Below are 21,982 nucleotides of genomic sequence, written 5' to 3'. Positions count from 1 at the left end.
ATGTGATACATAATGTTTCGCTGTGCTGAAAAGGTATAATAGGCCTGACTGCTATCCTTCCAACGGTTTACAAGGTTGGCCCTTAATTATCATCTGAAAACTTTGATTCCCACAACTGAGAAGAGTGGACCAATTCGCGAAACTGTATACAAACAATATGGTTTACCCTGAACACCTGCTTTCCTTTTGGAAGTTTGGAATGTTGGTACGTGCCAGCCTGAGGCAGCCTATGTGACCAGCTCTCAGTAAAAAACCTGCTGAGTGTCTAAGGAGATAGACACTTGGTAGATAACATTTCATACAGGTCATAACTCACTGCTAATGGATATAGGTTATGTCCTGCGTGACTCCACTGGGAGAGGACTCCCGGAAGCATAGCTTCTCCCAGACTTCACCCAGGCCTTTCCTTTCCCTGATTTTGCTTTGTATCCTTTCACTGTAAGAAATCCGAGCTGTGAGTAACTATATATTGAATCCGAGCCCTCCCAGTGAAGAACCCCAGCGTAACTGGATGGTATGTATTATATGTATTATATACTGTATAGTGCCAATATATTTATAATTTTATTACATATATTTCAAAAGAATATGATTCCATAAAAAATGGAATCACTGTGTATATTTCTGAGACTGATTTTTATTAAACATTATTTCTAAAGTTGATCCATGTTTTAAAATGTACAGCTAAGGTTCATTCATTTTCCATTTCACAGAGCTATGACCTTATTTACACATCTCCCAACTCAGGTCCACAAGGGTACATTACAGAGGAATGGAACTGCTGATACTCAGTGTTATAAGGCCAAACTGTCTTCCAAAATTTTGTTTACACTCTCACCAAAACAAAGGAGCTACCACTGATCTGTATCCTAAGAATACTTAGTATCAGACCTTAAAATTTTGTCTCATTTTCTAATTTTCCAAGGAAAAGTGTGTATGAGTGATACAATCAAGCGGCATTTAGATTGCAATGTTGCAGCTGTTATTAAGCATATGGCCTGTGTTTTTAAGCAAGCAAACAATAAGCACTTATTTTTCAAGTAATGCAATGTTTCCTCAGGAAGGGAAAGGGGCCTTTCACTAGAATCCAGAGGCCTGAATTCCAGCTTCTGCTCTGCTTCTCAGTGACCCTCTCTCACTCTTTCCCCCTTTCGTTTCCCTTTTTGTCTTAATTTTTCTAACTTTTTCATTACAACCGACATACATACAATATTAGTTTCAGGTGTACAACATAGTGATTAGACATTTATGTAATTTACGAAGTGATCACCCCAATAAATCTAGTACCCATCTGACCCCATACATAATTACTATATTACTGACAATTATATTCCCTATGCTGTACTTTACATCCCCATGATTACTGTGCAACAATCAATTTGTACTTCTTAATCCCTTTACCTTTTTCACTTATCCTCCAACCCCCTTCCCATCTGGCAACCATAAAAATGTTCTCTGTAGCTATGAGTTTGTGGCCTGTGCTTTTACAAATATATCAACCTTATATGTTATTGTGTTAATTGAATGAAAGAAAATCTAGTCCCCAGCAGGAACTCTTGAGAATTCTCTACCTGATGCCTGTGGATTTGATAATTATCTTAAAGAATGAGTCTTAAAATCCCAGATATTTACATACAAACTTTCTCTGGGTACCTCCTGGGAGTAGGGTGGCCAATTGTCCCTGTTAGCCCAGGACTGACAGGTTTCCAGGGATGCTGGACTTTCAGCGCTGGAACCACAGAAATTCTATGCAAACTGAGACAGTGGGTCAACCTTCCTGAGGGTCCTATTTTGCCACTTAACAGCAACATGATCACAGGAAATACCACTTCCCTCTTAAGTCTTTACAAATCTCAAGTTTCTGCCATGTTTACTATTTGTTAAACCATGCAACTAATGCCCTTGGTCAAAATGAGTATTAAACAAAGACAGTTAACTAAAGAGAAAAAGATATAATTAACTACAAAAATATTAAGAGACATGGACTGATTAAAAACAACTGGCCAGATATAACAATTTTTTTTAAACTATCAAAGCCGATCTATTAAATTCTTGGCCATGTAACACGTTATGTTTTTCCTAATCTAATGCTAAATGAACGCACTTTTCCTATATGACTACTCTATGTAAAACCCCGTGAGCTGTTGGTTTTACTTTAATTACCTAACATTTTTTCACTTAATCATGTATATGTACTACCTCTAAGTGGTTCTTTTGTAATTCTCAAATCTTTAAAGGTTTAACCTCTTCAATATTTGACTTAGCAATCAGTAGGGAGATTAAAGGTAAACTTCGGCAGAAAAAGAAAACTGACCCAGTATTACCTTTTAAATGTATCAAAAACACCTGAATCATCAAAATTAATGGCATCGGGGTGTCCAGGAGGTAGACATACATCACCAATGTGAATCTCACAACACGGAATGCCATGCTGTACCACGGTCAAGCTTGGATAAAACGACGACCAACCTACAGTTAAATCAAATAATAGCTGCATCAAGGATGGGGATTGATAGAAAGCACCCTATTATATGACAGATATATCATTTCTGAGTCTTAAAAAAGAAAGCTATTTAAAATAAGTCCCAAGACATTTTCTAACACAAGTCATGGATCTTTGCCATAAAGCCAAGTACAAGTACTTTCTTTAAGCAATACAAAAGCCTTCTGAAACGTAGTTTAATTCAACATTAATAGAGGCTATCAGCACTTCCATCTTCTACAAGATAGTGAGTAATAAATGATGATGAGTGAGACCAGGAAATACTCTCTGAATTATCATGTTTAACACGGTGGTATTGTAATAGGCTCTGAAAAGTGATTCAGGTATATAATAGCATAATTGGTAACCCTAAACCAAAATGCAATTACTAGAATACTCCATTCCCCGAACTATACACCAAGGTAAGAGAGCGTATTATGTAGTATGCTACACGAATCTAAAAGTTTTTCATACCCACAGGAAGCAGAGCTTGGTCTGACTACTACACCACTAAGACACATAGCATATAAGGCATTTCCTATAGTAGTTTTACTTAGTTTGAAATTTTCCCTTCAATTTTTTTTCCTTGATCATCAAAGATCTATGCCACAAGATAAAATTATAGATTTAAGAAGATTTCTTTAAAAAGTTACTACAAATTCAAATTGAAGGCCTACCTTTATTTTTAACATAGAAAGGGTGATCCAGTTTACACTCTACAGTTAGCAAACCATCTTCCACTGTACCAGGATCAAAAGTCAGCTTCAGTACAGACTCCCCAAAGGATATACTTTCTTCATGTGATAACAGTTTTAGACCATCAGAACCATAGCCCTGAAAATACAGGTATAAAGTAAATGAATTGGCATGTTCAATTCAACACACAGTGAAATTCCTATTATGTAAGACTTTGTGGAAAAGGCAAAAAATAAACAAGACAGGATCTCTGTCTTTAAGGAGCTTTCATCCAGTAGTGAAGAAAAGCACATATATAAATCACTACAATATAAGGCAGACTGGAAAAGGCATTTTAATTCAAGGGTAAATAATGCTAATGGAGTTTAATAAAGGGAGACATTAATTCTGAGAGATATTAAGGAGGCTCCCAACTCCCAAAAGAAGAATGAAATTTAGGAAGGTAGAACAGGCCTTACACCAGGAGTACTTGTAACTAACAACTGCTTTGGGGAGTGCTGAGTATTTGCTAAAAATACAAGCTGAGTTCAGAGTTGGGGTAATTAAGACTGAAAAGGAGGGGCCAATTAGTAAGTAAAGGGTCTTAAAGACAAAGTGCTTCAACTTCCCTTTGAGAGGAACTGGGAGGTCAATGAAAGTGTTTTTATTAATATGACTTCATTTTGAGATGATAATAAAGAATAATATAGAAATAACATAGAAAAATTACCTCTAGTATTCAATTTATTTAAAGATATAAGAAGAGAAACCCATCAGTCTTGAATTGACAAGTACAGTGGTGGTAGAACTAGGCTAAATTTAAATTCAGCATATATTTATTGAGTATTTAGTATATACCAGGCACCAGGCTCTGAAAATACAAGCATTAACAACACATGATTTCTACCGTTAAATTCAAAACAAAGGAGACAGATATGCCAACAGCCAGCTATAGTATCCAAGCATTACACTAGTACATGAACAAAGTAAAGAATGAGAGAGAAAAATGACTGTAAAAAATCTTTAAGGAAATAGAACTGATAACTAAATATGAAGGGATAGTCCACTTGATGGTCCTGAATCTGGCAATCAAGGATAACAATACCTTTAAAAAATTAGGGGAAAAATAGGCCAGGAAGAGGAAGAAAAAGGTGACTCCAATGTTGGTTGTACTAATAAGCTGAGTTTGAACAACGGATTGATATTCCTATACAGATGTCTAATACGCACGTGGAAACATGTAAGTAAAGGCTACAGACATCTATTTGTAAATAACTGAATTACAGACTCTCCTACTTCTTAGACCTACAAGCCCTTAAAAGTAATCCAATCCCATTTTACAGATCAAGAAGCCAGTGCCTAGTGGGGTTAACAATCTGCCCAAGGTCAGTCACACAAATAGTTGCTGGAAGAGCTAGAAGAGCACCCAGGTTTCCGGAGTGCTCCCAAGTCCAGAGTGCTGTCCTCAGACCCCACGGAGGTGGTGCCGACATGATCACAGAAGGAAGTGGCTTAAGTGCAGAGGAGCAGAACCCTGTCTACCATTCACCACTCTGGGCAGACAAGCCACTAATCAGAAAGACCGAGATGTGAAAAAGAATCAAGGCACTGCCTGCTTCACTGATCAAGAGAAGACAACGTCAAGAAGTAAGTCGCCGTGCCAGATGTTGCAGAGATGTCAAATGGAACAAGTAGCAGTCTCTCTAGAAATCAGAATAAAGCTAGTAACCTCTGAGACAACTTTAGGAGAGTGGTAACGGCCACTCAGGCTAAGGCAAACTTCATTATAATGAACAATAACAGCAAGAGGGAGAAACTGAAGGCAGCCATGTCCGGACTAATTTTCTCAAAAATCTCAGTAGGGACAGCAAGATCAAACAGGAATTTTAAACAAGCGTGCTACACATGCCCCAACTCTCTGCCCACAGTGCACTTGGAGAAACGCAAGATTTCACAGACAAGGGTGTCAATTGTCTTTATCCTACGATTGCCCACTACTGCTTTTGCTTATCAACTTAGAAAAAGCTGGTGTTTTATGGAGTTATTCAAAAAATAACTTAATGTAAGCAACTCTCCGTTATCCACAGGGGAATTAACCACTTTGTAGATTACCTAAGACAAGTCTTTGGCTCACTGATTGATTCATTCATTTTTAATGCCAGTTTACTTGTCCACCTCTAAGAAAGTATAATTATACACGTAAATCTAAAACCTCTCCATCAGGCTAAACAACGATAAGGAGTCACAAAACCTCTACCTAAACTATAAGTTGTCACTTAAACATGAAAGTAAATGGAGGATACTCCTGTAGGTGAACAATAAACCTTATGTTTCCCTTTGAAGACTTTAGTTTCAGGAATGCGACCCCCACCTTGTGCGCGCCCATCTGGAGGCGGTCCTCACTGCCACGGGCTTCAGCTCGAGCAAAGTCCTCAGCATCCTGCCACTCCTTCTTGCTTCCCTTATGAAAGCACAGGCGTGTGCCTGCAGTGCAAGCAAAACAAACATGAGATGTGTGACTAGTGTGCTGCACACGTAAGCTGTGAAAAACTCAACTGTGTTTTTTTTACCTTTCAAAAAACAGTGCCAAGCAGTTGAAGGCCAGGAATTGCACCATCCCAAATCATCATCATCTGAGAGGGAGGACATGCAGAAAATGCCAGATTCTGACTCACTATTTGCCTGTGGAGAAAAACATTATACACTTTTTTATTTTTAAACATATCTTGTTACTATCTGTCTTTATCTCAGGCCTTCAGGCTTTCTCCTTATTAGGGGATAACAATCATTCTAAACTTAGGGAAACACAATGCCTTTGAGAACTGAAGATTTTGAAAAGTTCTAGTTAAATGCATATTCCCACTTGTAACAAACTTTCCTAGCAGTTAATAGAGCTGTACGTGAAATCGAATCTAGATCACTAGCAGAACAATGAGACATACTCTTTTCCATCTGTATGTGCTTCAAAAGACTTTCTGAAAGAGGGAAAGTTAATATATTTCAACTGTTGTGCAAACTTTGTCAAAGTTTAATCTCATGACTCAACTCACCCTTTCATGTCGGACTGGTGTTTCCTCCTTCCAGTGATGAGGGAAGGCTGGCTCGCTCTTAGAAGAGGACGACACTGGTGGAGGGCGTGCATAGGAATGTAAGCTTTTGCTAGTAGCTATGATGTGGACAGGAGATGATCTAAAATAAAGAAGTAGTTTTAACAATAAAGCACAGTTCCTTAAAGTAGATCTTTCCTTTTGATGAAAAACACTTCATATTAGAAATGCCAATGTTATTACATATAAGACACCTATTGAAAACACTAGTAAAGACATAGAGTTTTCATTTAGAATATGCTGTTCCTTAACTCAACGTCTTACCTAAGCCCTTTTCACACATTTTAAGCACTGTTTTTTCCAGATTTGACATTGTATTTTAAATTCTGAATTCGTTTCATTCATTTATTTTTGTATCAACAAGTACATATAAATGTGCATATTTTAATTCATGAGGAATAACCCCCATGCAGGGCTCCCTATCTACTTTTCTTCTACTTTGAGATATAGTCACTAAGTCTTAATACAAGTGAATCTATGCTTAATACAGCCAACACTGAACTCTGTATCTACCAACCACCTGTCACCAGGCAGACACATGAACTACCTTAAGCTAAAATGCTTCAACTTACTATTTCTTATAGCAGAAAGCAGCCTATTTGCAACTGCTTGTAACCGGTCACTATTTCTTGTTTCCTAACACAAACTTTTGGAAAAGCACCTCCACATAAGGACTAGTTATTTTGCCTCAGGATCACCTTAAAAAAAACTTACCCCTTCCTTCCACAGTTTCCCCTCACAAGTCTCTTTACCTGGCAGTGCTCCCTTTAAGAGTACCTACGCTCCCAAGAACATACTAAGATCTTTCCCCGCAAACAGATCAGCTATTTCCAGGAGTGGTTAACAGTAAGAAGCAAGCCCATAAAGGATGACCAGGAACATGTGCTGACATGGGAAGTGTGGAAACAGCAGAGGAAGACTGCAAGGTCTGGGGGTAGATCTGTCTGAAGGTCCCAAACCAGGACCATTCTGAGATGCCAAATAGGGATTTGGTCCTTAACAGAACAAAGTTTATGCATGTCTGTACTAACCCTCTTTTTAAAATGGGGAAGAGGGCATCTTACTTTCCAATTCTTCCTTATTCACCGAGATTTTATTAGCCTCTCAATTTTAACTTTATCCTCATTAACATTTTTTCATTATACCTTTGCAGAAATTATTTTTAAATGAGGATCTGTGAAATTTATTTTGCTTTCATGTTCATATCAGTTCTTAAATAAAAACCCCACAAATTTCCATGCATTTCACCATACATTCCAATTTTGGATTTCAAAATACAAATACTAAATGTTTCATCTTTGACCAATTTCTTCACTATACATTTGGAACTTTATGACGTTATTAGAGAATGACCAAACTGCTAAAAATTCCTTAATTCATCCCTGCCTTTTCCACTAAAGGAAAATGTGTTTTATCAGTTCTTCTGTTTAACTCTTTAAAAGAGAAGTACCAGTGCAATGTTCTAAAATGTATAAGGGCCTAAATGTTCTGTGAAAAATTAACTTATAAACACATGTCTACAACACTAATACTGGTATCTCCATCCTTCTGTCTATGCAGGGATAATGTAAATGTGACCTTCCTGAAACCCTTGGTACTGTACAGTTAGGACTTCAGACACCCGAAGCTCAATAACTAACATAGTTAACACTCTACAAGAAGTTGCATGAACAGTGTTACAATGCAGGCAAGATAGCAGAGCGTGACTCTTGGTCTTGTTCCCTAGGAAGAAGGGAAGCACAGAAAATGTTGCAGAGAATAAATTTACATCTTTAGGGAGATAACTCCTTTACTTATGTGTTTATACTGATTTTTTTCCTGAAGGATGTACTCAACTTTCCATGAACCATATTTTCATCCTCATGAGTTTGCTGTGAAAAAAGAAAAGAATTATCTCTAAACTAGAAATGGGGAAAAAAGAAAGTCCAATAGTAAAATCAGGGTTTGTGTTTTTAATGTAAAAGAATTTTTAGTTTTGACTATTAAGATTATAATGAAAACTGGGATATAAAGGAAATAATACTCTGGAAAGCAAGTTTTCTTTCCTGTGAAAATGTTCATGGAATTAAACTGTAGTTAACTAAAATGAATTTGCTTTAATCAAGACCAATATCCTGCTGAATAGAAGAAAAGCAGCATAATTTAATGGCCTGCAAGAAAACTAGTCTTCTAACCTAAAAAGTTTATTCTTTAGCAAGGAATTATCTTAAGAGCACCACCAAAATTCAGTTATTTCCACATCATCTAGTATGAACTACGGTCTATCCACCCACATGAGTGTAAATGTGGGCATTTTTCTCCCCTACAAACTATAATATTTATCTGTCTTTTTACACAGATAATGTCATGATTTTAGGGATAATTAATAAATATTATCTACGCAGGTCTCTAGGAATATTGCTTGAAAGCTTCCATAATTTCACAGCACAACTCATTTTCTTAAACTCTGGTCAGGATATATGAAACTGGTTTTCACCAATGGGAGTCTACTTTTATAAGTTCAAGATTTAAAGATTAGCAAATGATAGTATTAGCAAACAGGTAAACAACAAGGACACATACAATGGGAGAAAATAAACCTACACAGAAAGGAACCAAACTCAAGCTTGTTAAAAATTTAAAAGTATTTCTTCGTCTCATTTATTTTCCGATGATTTAAAAACATTTACAAGTATTTTTCACTCTGCTGTTTTCATATTACTTGTATCCAATCCTCAGAGTATGAAATCATACTACTGAATAACATAGCTCTTTGATCATCATAACACAAGAAGCTTATTCTAATGACTTTACTTAAATCCTAATTTAAGTAAACCATTCATTAGATGGTTTATAGCCTTACTTTTAAAACTACAGAAAATAGCATTTTGTGGTAATAGAAATATTCAAAAAAAATATAGCCAATGTTCCTACCTGTTGTAAAATGAGCACTGCATAAGTGGACTTTGTGGACTGGTGGCAATATTTGCTAATTCTGTTAGCCAATCCACCTCATTTTCACGGTAAGTATTTTCTGTTATGTCTGAGGTATTTTGGTTCCAAGACGATCTTGGATACTCTTGATGTGAAACATCTGAACTTAGCTGGTATATGGCAGATTGGGTGGGGTCACTTTGCACAGCCTGAAGTTCAGGAAGGTCATCTGCAAATAAGCACACTCAAAATTATAAATAGGAAACTACTAATACAAGGCAATTCTATTAATTATAGTCGCAAGACAAGTCCTCTAATTTAGCTAATTATTTTTGTGAGAAGAAAAGTATAAATCCAAAAGGTTTTCTTGAATGAAACAAGTTTCAATTTTAAAAAATAACACCTAGTACATTAAGGGTCAACAGAGCCCGGGAGAAAAGTGTATCCACTGAATGTAAATGTAGTAATGACCTCACTACCTAAACCATGTCATTACCACAACTGTGCAGACTGGAAAAACAAGCTTTGTGTATTCTGACATTTCCCCCCTGATGTTTTATAGTTCACTTTAGGAGCAATCCACATGCCACTATACACATTTTTACATGAACACATTAATGAAAAAGAAGACATTCTGTGTGTATGTATGTACTTATGTTCATATACTTTATTAACCTGTTATACTAGATAACTGCAACAATGAAAACAATTTTCAAAGATAAGACTATAGATCATATAATAAGTTTTTAGGTACCATTTATTCATCTTTATATATGGCAAATTATTTTTTACTAAGAAATTCTGAACTCAGTAATATTTATTGGTTATTTTTTCCTGTAACTGTATTCCCACAAGGTAGTTCATGATAGACTTTCACTCCCCAAGAGAGAAAAGTATAAAAACTACCCAACTACCACTCATGTACACATGAAGGCTATGAATAGTATAAGGAATTCTAAAAATTAAATTCTAAATTATTGAGTAAGAAAGAAGAAATATAAAGGGAGAAAAAGCATCTTGTAGGCCTTAAAAAACTCTCTATGAAACGTATACCTACTTACACACACTGTATAGATCCACTGGTTCCCTTCAATATATTAGAAACTCTTCTCGTCTAGGGAGTTCTCCTAAACTGCCACTACAAAGGGTACATACACATAAATCCTATTCAGGCAAACATCCCAGAATAGCCTAACACACTGAAATGTCTAACTCAGAAGTACTGATTCAGGACATCTATCATCAAATCCTCACGCTTGTGTAGCTACTTCCTTTCCCTCATTGCCAACATCCTTCTTTGACCATCACTTCTTTATTTGCTGTAAAGAGTTCATTTCTGTCTTTCAAATTCAGGAAATTAACAACTTTTAATCTGAAGTCATTTGCGGTGGCACACATTTTTGAGCCCCCCTTAGCCCCAGGTTCTTCATTTCCTCCAGAAACCTAAGATGTGAGGGTGAAGAATCAGCTGCCTGATGAAAAGGGTGTCCTTGCTCAACAGTAACCACTACTAAGGAATACGAGGACCCAAGGCCTTCAGGATCTCCACGTTCCCAAAAGGCACCCTAGCATATAACCGCCTCTATTTCATCTTTTGTAAAATAAAGATAACCACATCTTCTCAGGGTTTTGTGAACATTAAGGAAAACTGCCTATTACACGGGGACAAAACCAAGCTGAAAAGCTGGGCGTTAGCAACTGTGGTCACTCATTAGCTGTTTACTCTTCAACACCTCAAACCAATACAATTGAAAATTATACCTCAACAAACCTACACATTTCTACAGGCTACATATCTTTGGGGTAGCTCAGCAGTAGTGACGACCACAAATGTCAGATCTTCAAGTTTCAAGGGTCCCCTGTAACTTCTTCATACTAACGAACAGCCATGAAGAGTGGCCAGGCATAATTTACTGAGCTCACTGGGATGTTACAGAAGTAACACCTTTTGAAAAGCGACACAGCAGGGTTTTCCTAAATTTAATGGCCCAATCTTTACCCATGAAGTAAGGCAGCTTAGTTTAATACTTTGTAAATGAGTTTCTATAACCATAAATAACTCAGGTTTATGCTGGTTTTAAGTAATATTTTACAAGCAATAACAAGAGAACACAGAAAACTCATAATGTACAAAACTACACATACTTTTTAATAGTTCAAGGTAGGCTAAACATGAAAATTAATCTGAATTTCAGTGAGATTCCTAAAAACTTTTAATCTTGTTTACCAAGCTCCATGTGCTCATCACAAGAGTTATAGCCAGGTGAGGACGGCAAATTTTCATTACACTGCAGCAACTCCAGTGAGTCATTCATTCCTGATGCTCTCTTGTCCATTACCAGCAGGAGTTTCTGTACTGCATTAGGCATCTGATTTGTCTTCACTTCCCACACCATGTTATGGTGCTCCGACTTAAAAACAATGTAAGAAAAAAATGTCAAGTCATGTGATCGGGAGATTATATAAGTATGATAAAAATCAACCCGAGACATCACAACGTTATCTTTAACTTAATCATACATTGCTATTTATATCCCCAAATCCTTCAGACCAGGATGACTGTGATATCTTGACCTACAACCATGCAGTTGGCATCAAATTACACCCAAGTCCCAAAGATTAATATCTTAAATTTATATAAGTATTTTCTTCTTATGAATAATAGGACAGTTATATATACATTTACTTTGTTAGCTAGTATCATTCAGACCCAAATATTGATACTAACGAAAACTGTTTTTAAACTTGTATCTTCAAATTTAAAAGAAAATTATCAAACTTTCCTCAATTAAATTAAAAAAGACCAAAAGAATATTCTACTTTTTTCAGTTTGAAGATTCTATTTTCTCTATTTACTGTGTTCATTATTTTTTCTCGTCTTCTGAAACTAAACAAGTTTAACACACTTAAAATTATATTTTCTGAAGAACATTTAAGAATAAGTTTCTTAAAATGATCATATACTTCTCAAAAATAAAAAACAAGGGGCCGGCCCAGTGGTTCAGGTGGTTGGAGCACCGTGATGCCGAGGTCGCCAGTTCGATTCCCACATGGGCCAGTGAGCTGCATCCTCTACAGCTAAAACTGTGAACAACGGCTCCCCCTGGAGCTGGGCAGCCGAAGGTTGGTGTGAGCTGCCGTGGGCCACTGTGTGCCGCCATGAAGTGCCCGGGGGCCAGCGTGAGCGGCCAGCAGCCAGTGAGAGCTGCCGTGAACTGCCGTGAGCAGCCGACTGGCGACCGATGGCCTCAGCAGGGGGGAGCGCAAGGCTCATGATACCAGCATGGGCCAGAGCGCTGTGTCCTACACAACTAGACTGAGAAACAACGGCTTGAACCGGAGTGGTAGGAGGGGGAAGAAAGGGGGCAAAAAATAATAATGAAATAAAAATGAGAATTTGGGGCCTAGCCATAATAGAAAGACACCTGTCCTTCTGAATGGAAAAATGAATACTAGTCCTGGGAGATTCAGCTAAATAAATAGTAAATCTACCTTTACCTCAAGCCTATAAAGTTATCACAAGGGAAGAAAATAATATCGGTTAACACATCACAATAATTCTTCAGGTCCACCAACCAAATTTTATGAGAGTAAAACCTTTTATATTCTTGCCTTTGGACATGATCCAAATTGATTATTTAACATGGGTGACAGGAGCAGGAAGAGTTCCTGATTTTTCAGGTTTTACTCCAAACTTCATTTAAAAAAATTTCTAGTGAGCTTAAATGAAATACACAAAAAATTCTGAAAACATATCATTTTTTCCTCAAAATAAAATATACTGCTGTTAAAAGTCACTGTAAATCAAGTACCCCAGTATAGATGAAAAACTGCACTGAAAATATGTTAAATACTTAATACCAGAGTTTTCTAAATCATGACATAACCACCAAAAAACACTGGCAATACTAACAAATTTTTTCGACAAAGGCTTTTTCAAGATCTTTTTAATTATGAAATGTTTTTCTGATTATAAAATACACAGTCGCAAAAACTTAAAAGGCATTAAAAAAAAAGAAATAATTACTTCTAATCCAAACTAGATTTAGATACTGTTAACATTTTGGTGTATTATCTTACATATCTTTTTCATGCAGATACCCCCAATCATATTTTTCTTCATACTTCATATTTCATGTAATTGATACGTTTTCCTGAACATAAGTTCATAAGCATTTTCCTGTCATTTTTTTCAAATATCTATTTTAAATAGTTATATAATATACATCACATTGGATGTACCAAAATTCACCTATTGCCCTCCAATTGCTGAACATGTTGTTCCCAGTTTTCAACTCTTCAAATAATATCCAACTTACATTCTTATTTTTTTAAGTAGTTGTTTATATCTGATTATTTCTTTAGATTTCTACAGATTAATAGGTGGATGGCAGCTAAACATCTTAAGATTCTTGACATACATGGCCAAACTGCCTATTACCTTATTTTCTAATATTCTATTTTGGATGCTTTCTGCCTACACACCTCAAAAATGGCCCGTATCCAGGGCACTGCTTTTAAAGCCTTACTCAACATCAACTGTAAGATGTATGGAGTAGTGAAAAGGGCACTGGGTTAGGTGTTAAGGAAAACATGGGTTTTGATTCCAGCTTGTTCAGTTACTAAATATATGACCTAAGTGATTGAGCGTCTCAACTCAATTATCTTCATCTGTAAAATAGGGTTAATGATACACCGGCCCAACTTCCCTCCCTGAGTAATTGTAAGGACAAACTCAAAGTGAAAGAAATGTAAAATGACTTATTTAAATTTAATTTAGAGTGACACAGGACAACATTATACATACTTTGGGCACTTAATGTCCTAAATAGAACAGTTACTGAGCAAAGTTCATAACAGGAGATCAGACAGCTATCTATTCAGCTTCAGCAATTTCCTCCCTGAGAAATACCAAGACAGGTTACCCAACAAATCTCAATAGAAGTCATGTGTCACGCCATTACTCTGGGCAAATAACAGTTTATCTAACTAAAACGATATCTGAGGCATTCACAAGAAATTAACACTTTCCCAGTTTAGGAAAATCTATTAGGTATTGACTAATCAGTTTTACTACATACAGTGGTTACAGAAAATCTGCTGGGGTATAACACATAATTTCCTACAAAATTGGTGGCTACAAGAAATATGTAACACAAATTGATTTAAGTAAAACTGGCCAAGTCATGATTCTGAGCCTCTTGTTCATGCAAAATCAAGCAATCCTGGCTTGATCAGTGATTCTCAACCCTCGTGACTCAGACATCACGTGTAGTTCAACAACATGATGCCCAGGCACCACCTCCAGAGAATCTGATTGATCTGGTCTGAGGTACAGTCCTGTGCACTGGTTTTTATTTATTTGCTTTTAAAAGAATCCCAGATGCAGCGTGAGAACAAGTGGGCTAAAAATGATTGCCAAATTTCTTTTTATTTAAAAAAATACATATATTCATCAGTTAATATATACTATGTTCGTGACACTATACCAGTTTCAATGTTAGCACTCACTCATGAATCTCCAGGCATCTACAACTGAGTGGAAAGATAGAAGCTAATGACCATAGTGCTGCACAACCGGGCTTAGCTATGAATGGGTGAAAAGGAATGAAGGGAGGTCTCCCACCATGAGAAACTCATATGACCAAGCTCGCAATTAGCCAAGTACTGGATGAGATCAAGAGAAGACAGAATCCAGTATTACCAGAAGGTAAGATGGCCTTGTGTGGACTGTGGTCATCGATACTAAAGCGGGAAGGATAGACCAGGATCAGAATCTTCAATCCTAGTTTAGGAAAATTGGTTTTTTTTGGAGATGAGAATAAGGGCTCTGAAATTAGACTACCTGAGTTAACATATCAAATTTGCTACTTACTAGCTATGTTCCCTGAACAATTTATTTTAAATTATTTATTATGCCTTGCTTGTAAAATGGAAGTAAAAGCATCTATCTCATAGGTTTTACAAAAACTCAGTGAGCTAATAAATATAGAAAGCTTACAATAGTGCCCAACACAGAGCAAACCCTCAAAGTAGAGTGGCTATTAGCTATTTATTACCAAACAGTGGGGAACTACTGAAGATTTTTGAACAGAGGTCTGACATGCTCAGAACTATACTTTAAACATTCTCTTTGAGTCTATACAAAATCATACTGAAACACTATGAGCATGCAGGAACATATGCAACAAATATTCAAGGGGGAGTGTATTAAAAACAGAATGTATTAATATTCCCAATTTGTATCCATGTAAGCCACCTGCTCCCAGCTTCCTTTGCAAGAGTTCTCACAAACGGCGTTATTTAGCAATGGCTAAGACATAAGAGAAACTAGTCATTCTATATGAGTTCTTTGAACAACTAATATTAATCATTTAGAGAACAGATTTTAACTCTCTTCCTAGAAATCTTAAACATACAGAACACAATTTAACCTATCTTGATAGCTCAAATGTGCTATGCTCTACATACAGATGTGATCTGCCTAAGTCAGCCCTGGCTTTAATCTTAAACTTGATAATTTTCTTTTTACCTTTACAATGAAATTCAGAGGTTGCCCTACACATATGCATCTCATAGGAGCTATCCTTAAGTGTATGAAACAGTGCTGTTCTTGGGTTCCACACAAGCAGTGTTGCAGTTTGTCTGTCTCCCCACGCCCTCTGCAGAGTTCTACAATTTTTGCATTCTTCCCAGCTAAATTTTATCTTCCCTCTCAGTAGGTCCTGCAGTGTCCACCATTCACCATTTACAATACACTAATGCCTCCTTGCAACTTCTATCATTTCTTCAGCACCTAGCCTTAGCTGTCAGTACTAATTTCCAATCACAACAGTCCTTAAATGAAGTTGAAAATAATTTTAATTTCGGGCCGTCCCGGTGGCTCAGGTGATTGGAGAGCCGTGCTCCTAGCATCAAGGTCGTCAGTTCAATTCCTGCATGGGCCAGTGGGCTGCGTCCTCTACAGCTAAGATTGTGAACGACGGCTCTCCCTGGAGCTGGGCTGCAGTGAGCAGCCGAAGGTCGGCGAGAGCTGCTGTGGGCTGCTGTGTACTGCCGTGAGTGGCCAGCAGCCAGTGTGCGCTGGCGTGGGCTGCCGCAGACTGCTCTGTGCTGCCGCGGGCTATGTGCTGCCCTGGGCTACCGTGTGCTGCCATGAGCGGCCAGCAGCCAGTGTGAGCGGCCGTGAGCTGCTGTGAGCAGCTGACCGGTGACCGGCAACTGACGGCCTCAGCCGGGGGGAGCACAAGGCTCATAATAGTATGGGCCAGGGAGCTGTGTCCTACACACCTCGACTGAGAAACAACGGCTTGAACTTGAGTGGGGAGGGGTGAACAGGGGGGGAAATAATAATTTTAATTTCAAAACAGCTACCTACAATAACAATCAAGATCACATAAATATTTGTTGAACTTGAGTTCTGTGTGTTTGCACCTCTCACAGTTCACGGCTATCAAAAGTTGGTCTTGAGATAAGGGAGGTTTTCCTAGTATAAACCTCCAGTATAGAAAACAGGAGCCTAGACTTAGTCAAAGACTTGATTTCACTTTTATAGAATGTAACGTAGGCAGGTCACCTAGCCTCAGTCTCACAGTACCTCTACTTATGTCACAGCGCTATTGGGACAAATACAAGAAAGCAAAATTCAAACCCATATACACATACCAGGGGTGCCAAAAACATGTATACAAGTGGACACTTTGGTCAATGTTGCTCAAGCAGTAGTTCGCCATAATCAGAAGTGTCTGGACGCTGATGGTAACCACTTCAAGCACCTCTTGTAATTACAGAAGTCAAACGTGACTTGTATTCATCTTTTGTTATCAGTATATAATGAGTATTACAATTTTAATAAGTTTTTCCTTTCTTAAGAAGTGTATACATTTTTTTGGCACCCTCTGTATAAGTTTTTGGCTCTCATTTGTTTCTGTCCAACTATTTGGAGGAAGCAAGGCCTCTGATACAGTAAATGAATACCAGAAGAGTCCATACTCAAAAATACATTATACCAATTAGAGATTCACTTCAGTAAACAAGCTCTTCGTTCAAATATTTCTTGGTAGAGCTAACTGTTCATTGAACCCTACTGTTCATTCCTGCTTTTGCATACTTTTTTGGTATTATAGGATTCACATGTCATCTCTTCAGTACATTAGTGATTCTCAAAAAGGAAGAGTAAAATTCTCCAGCAGCTGTACTTTGAAATGTCATATTTAGTATTACAAAATTTTATTGGGTGCTATTGGGAAGACCCTATTGCTTTTATTTTGCAGAAGTACAAAAATCTCAGATAAGAGGAGAGGAAGAAGACTAGAAATAGCTAAGTCTCAGTGAATGAGAAAGGAAATAAGCTTTACTAAATGCCTACCTAGTTATGCGCAGAGCACTTCCACATAATTCATTTAATCTTACATAGCCTCAAAACAGCTCCGTGAACAAAGTATTATTATGGGTGAGGAAAACAGGACTCTGATGACTGAATGTGAGCATTTTCTTTTTGAAAAGAAATGAGAAAAAAGACAAAGGTACAGACCAACATAAGTTAGACTCCTACTTTCAAGCACCTATTCTCCCCTGAATCCTTATCTTTCTTCCTTACTATGGATTTCACAGAAAGAATCTCTTATATGCAATGAATTTATATCTCTAACATGGGGAATTGGGGTATTCAAAATGGATTACATAATTCCATGCTAAAATGAACCTCCATTAACAAATTTTATTAAATACAACTTTCTTCACCAAAAGCAGTTGGGGCCTTACTGCAGTTCTTCTAGAGTATTTTCAATGAAACTTTAAACAAAAGATTTCAAGAAATGTTTCTACAACTTGTTTGCCACTGTGCTAAGGAAAACAACAACAAAACACGCAACGGTGGGTGGTACTCTTTTGGTAAAACACACTGCTGTAGAATATCACTTACTGCCTATATGACTGAAGAATTTAACTTTGATGCCTCGGTTTTCTTATTTGTAAATGGGACCAGTACCTGTCCACTATCACCATTACCATACCGTGTTTCCCCAAAAATAAGACCTAGCCGGACCATCAGCTCTAATGTGTCTTCTGGAGCAAAAATTAAATATAAGACCAGGTATTATATATTATATTTATTATATAAGACCCAGTCTTATAGTAAATATTCACAGTTTGTCTTTCCTATAGTAACAGGAAAAATCCTGTTTCCTTATAGTAAAATAAGACCGAGTCTTATATGAATTTTTGCTCCAGAAGATGCATTAGAGCTGATGGTCCAGCTAGGTCTTATTTTCGGGGAAACACAGTATATATAAGATACTCCATCCCCATGCTTAACAGTTCCAACGCACTCCTGCACCTCATCAGTCACTGCTGCCCAGACCAGACTCCACACCTTGCTGGACAGCGCCAAATCATCAATACAAATTCTTAGTAATGAAGAGCTGATCTGACATAAAATGCTGATATTGATGAAGAGAACAGAAAACCCATAATACACCACTACAGGAAGCCAAGTACAAACCTGTTTAGCATTCAAGATGAGTCATTGTATGAAAAAACTTGAAATCATCTAAAATGCATATATGAAACTTGTTTTCCTAAACCTGATTGTAATGCTAAAAAATTTTGTGTGAAAAAAGCGTTTCGAAGCTACTATCAATGACTAAAAATTTAATCAACTGTTATTAGAGAAAATTACTTTTCTATTCTCTATAGAAAATGACAGTATAAATTATAATATGAAGCTCCAAAGTAAATGCAGATCAAAATATGAAGGAATATGAATACTACTAATTTATCATTTAAGAATACCACTTTTCCTGATACAGAAGGTATCTTTCTGTCAGTGTCAGTTTTTTTTACTTTGTTGCGATTTACTTTTTCATTTTAAGTGAATATTCACTTTCATATTTAAAAGATAATACATGCAAAATACCTGGCACTGTCTTATTAACATGGTAGTAACTTCTTATAATTTATGACAGAAAATAGAGTACTGATATCTTCTTTTCAAACAGAAATACAAGTGTAAGACACTGGCTTGCAATTCTCCTTCAAGGAAACCTTCAGAGCCTAACAGTTTATTCATTCATTAAGCCCAGACCACATACCTCCTCCACTGAACACAAGGACAGCGACTAAACACTCCAAAGAAATTAAAATACAGTAGAGGAAATAATTCTTAACAGTGACAGTACCATGTTTGAAGTCTGAGAGGTAGGCATTGTGAGTCATGAAGATTGGGGAGACAGGTGTGTAAGGAAATCCTGGGAGAAGGTCAAGTTTTAACTAATGTATGCAGAAGTTCCAGAAGTGAACAAAGGGGAAGGGTCTTCCAGGCAGAAAGAAAACGTAATTGGACTTGTAAACCTAAATAAAATAGAAACTAGGAAGTGAAATCAAATTTTCCTCCTAAAAATAATGTATTAGCCAAATCAGAATAAACAGTAGTATTTTGCTATAAAGTAGTTAAATGGCTTCCTCACAAGTATAAAGTAGCTCCAAAACGTAAGGAATAAATTTAATTCTTTTGAATATAATTCAAATTTCCTTAAAACTTGCCAAATATTGCCAACTTAGCAAGAACTGAGTAGTGTAATCAAGGAAACTGAAAAGATCCTAACACTCGTTAGCAAGCTAAAGCAAAACACAACAGCCAAAAAAAAAAAAGAAAAAAAAAAAGGCCCGAAAGTTTTAGGAATGTAAATGTAAATTATGAAAAGTTAGAAAAACAGAAAAGTATTCACAAATGTTAAAACTATTCTAACTCTCAAAAGGTAACTTTAATTTCAAAACCACTGTTCGGGTTCATCTGTTACAGATACTTTAGATGGAAATAAGTAAATCTAAAGCGCGTCAGAATTGTTGGTGGGACTGCAACATATCCTAGTACACAGAACTACCCTTTACCCTCCTCCCGGTTTATAGTATCAGTGGCTAAAAACTCTGAGTATTGCTCTGCTGTCAGTGCTCCTTTTAAAAACGATTCTCGCTGAGAACTCCCTAAGAATGAACTCTATTGTAGAACGCACAGCAGCGACTGAAATCCCCTAGATAGCATGCAGCAGTTAAAGAAACTACAAAACCGGGCCCCCGCGGTCGACTTCGCCTGGTTTCTTTTTTGTTTTGTTTTAATCTGCCTGGGGTAGCAGCATAGATTGGAAGGCGGAGACTGGAATCGCCTGCCAAGCCTCTGCTCACGGTCACACAGAGGCAGCGCCCGCAGGTTCAAGCCAAGTCCATCCCCCACCTCTTTTGCCATTCATCGCGTTCCCCTCCCCTCCCCCCATCATGTGACCGCAGCCTGGACTCCAGGCTTGTTTTTCCCCTCCGCTCAGCCCCACCGCGCAGGCGCCTCGGAGCCCATTCATTCGAACTGCGTAACAATGAGCCCCGGGGCCCAGCGGCTCCGCGAGCTTCCCAATTCGGCCCGAGCCCAGCTCAGCCACGAAGAACGCTGCACCTTACTGGGGTCCACCACCCCCGCCTGTCCCCCACCGCAGGCCAACCTCCAACCCTCCGCCCACGCGCAGGGAGTTGAAGTCAAACTTTCCTGGGCAGCTTCAGCGCCGCGTCGGCCCCTTCCTCCGCCCAGGCCCGCCCCAACTCCGCACCAGGCCCGGCCACCCACCGCGCAACCCAGCTCGGAGCGCTGTCCTCGCCGACTCCTCCCAGCCCCCGCCCCTGAGACCCCCTTGGGCCGCGCCGCCCCGAAGCCCAGGTGAGCTCGCGGAGACGATGGTCCAGTGGGTTCGCAGCGAGCAGTTACCAGACGGTTAAATGCCTCTACCGTGAGGGCAGCCTTTCGAGGACTAGGAGCGCGGACCGGAGTTCGCCTGCCCGCCAGTTCCCCTCGGGATATTGCCCCTCCCTTCCCCACCCCCACCCCTTCCCGAACTGAAAGACAACAAACCCGCCGCGGAGTGCGGTCAGCCCCCGAGCGAGCGGCCCTGGTCGCGACAACACCTCCAGCAGCTCGCGTACCCGCTTTCCGACTGACGCCGGCCTCCCCGGCACGGGTTACTGCTCTCGCCGCCGCTCTTACTCTTCAACCGAAACTTTCCTACTTACCAAACCCGTCGCCATTACCAAGTCTTTCAAGCTTCGTCTTCCCCCTCCCCTCAACCCCCTGGGGGGTTGAGCCTCCGCCCAGCTCTTTCACCCTCTTATTGGCCTGCATAACTGCCATTCTATCGTTCCCCTTTCCCATTGGGTGGCACCGTGGCCCGTCTCGAGGGGCGGGCTTGTATTGACTTTTGTGCTGTGTTTACTGGAGAAGACGGGGTGTCAATCACTAGAGTGAGCGCTTGGGATTGGATTGCTGCCGAGACTCGGGGACCCAAGCCAAAGGATGCCCCCGAAATGGATTGTGGGTTCGTAGTCTCAATCTTGCCCCGTACCTTTGGGAAACGGCATGCCGGAGGAACCAGTTGGACTACATGTCCCAGAGATGAGTATACAGTGCAGTCTTGATAGTAAACAAGAGTCATAGGGACACGTGTATCAGCTCGTTTGTTTTGGTGTCTGGGACAAAAGGGAGGAGGCGGAGGAAGGGAGTGTTTTAAAGCTTTGGACTCTTCTCTTCCTCTAGTCTGTTCTAGCACTCAGAGGAGATCCAACCTCTTGCAGCACCCGTTCCCGGCCATAAATTGCCAGAGTCTCTCGCTGTTCAAAGTTTGGCAGCAGGCCAAGGTATTGTTTTAGTGCTGGGGGAAGGAGATGACTACACAAGCGGAAGCAGTGCAGCCTCGCGAGGGACCCAGTCACCCACACAAATCACGGTCCCAGGCATGATGGGGATATTAAAGGTGGTGCTGAGCTCCAG

The 21,982-nt window shown here is 38.8% G+C and overlaps 1 protein-coding gene across 4 annotated transcripts in view; it reads right to left on the bottom strand.

Annotated features, from left to right (window-relative positions):
- The window catches only part of HBP1 (HMG-box transcription factor 1), a 30,196-nt gene extending 8,859 nt beyond the window's left edge, over positions 1-21,337 (bottom strand). The window contains exons 1-8 of one of the 4 annotated variants that reach the window (XM_033088098.1): positions 21,229-21,337; positions 11,405-11,588; positions 9,178-9,406; positions 6,208-6,346; positions 5,728-5,839; positions 5,529-5,641; positions 3,160-3,316; positions 2,325-2,469 (exon numbers count right to left, since the gene is read on the bottom strand). In XM_033088098.1, coding sequence (XP_032943989.1) covers positions 2,325-2,469; positions 3,160-3,316; positions 5,529-5,641; positions 5,728-5,839; positions 6,208-6,346; positions 9,178-9,406; positions 11,405-11,588; positions 21,229-21,243 — 1,094 coding nt within the window. In that variant the 5' untranslated portion in view covers positions 21,244-21,337. Of the gene's footprint in view, positions 1-2,324; positions 2,470-3,159; positions 3,317-5,528; positions 5,642-5,727; positions 5,840-6,207; positions 6,347-9,177; positions 9,407-11,404; positions 11,589-20,926; positions 20,946-21,070 lie in introns of those variants that run through there. The other 3 variants (XM_033088099.1, XM_033088100.1, XM_033088101.1) reach the window with 3 other exon arrangements.
- Between the last annotated feature and the right edge of the window lie 645 nt (positions 21,338-21,982).

Source organism: Rhinolophus ferrumequinum, chromosome 20 (genome assembly GCF_004115265.2).
Source record: "Rhinolophus ferrumequinum isolate MPI-CBG mRhiFer1 chromosome 20, mRhiFer1_v1.p, whole genome shotgun sequence".
Lineage (NCBI taxonomy): Eukaryota > Metazoa > Chordata > Mammalia > Chiroptera > Rhinolophidae > Rhinolophus > Rhinolophus ferrumequinum.
This window is presented reverse-complemented; position numbering and strand designations above follow the sequence as displayed.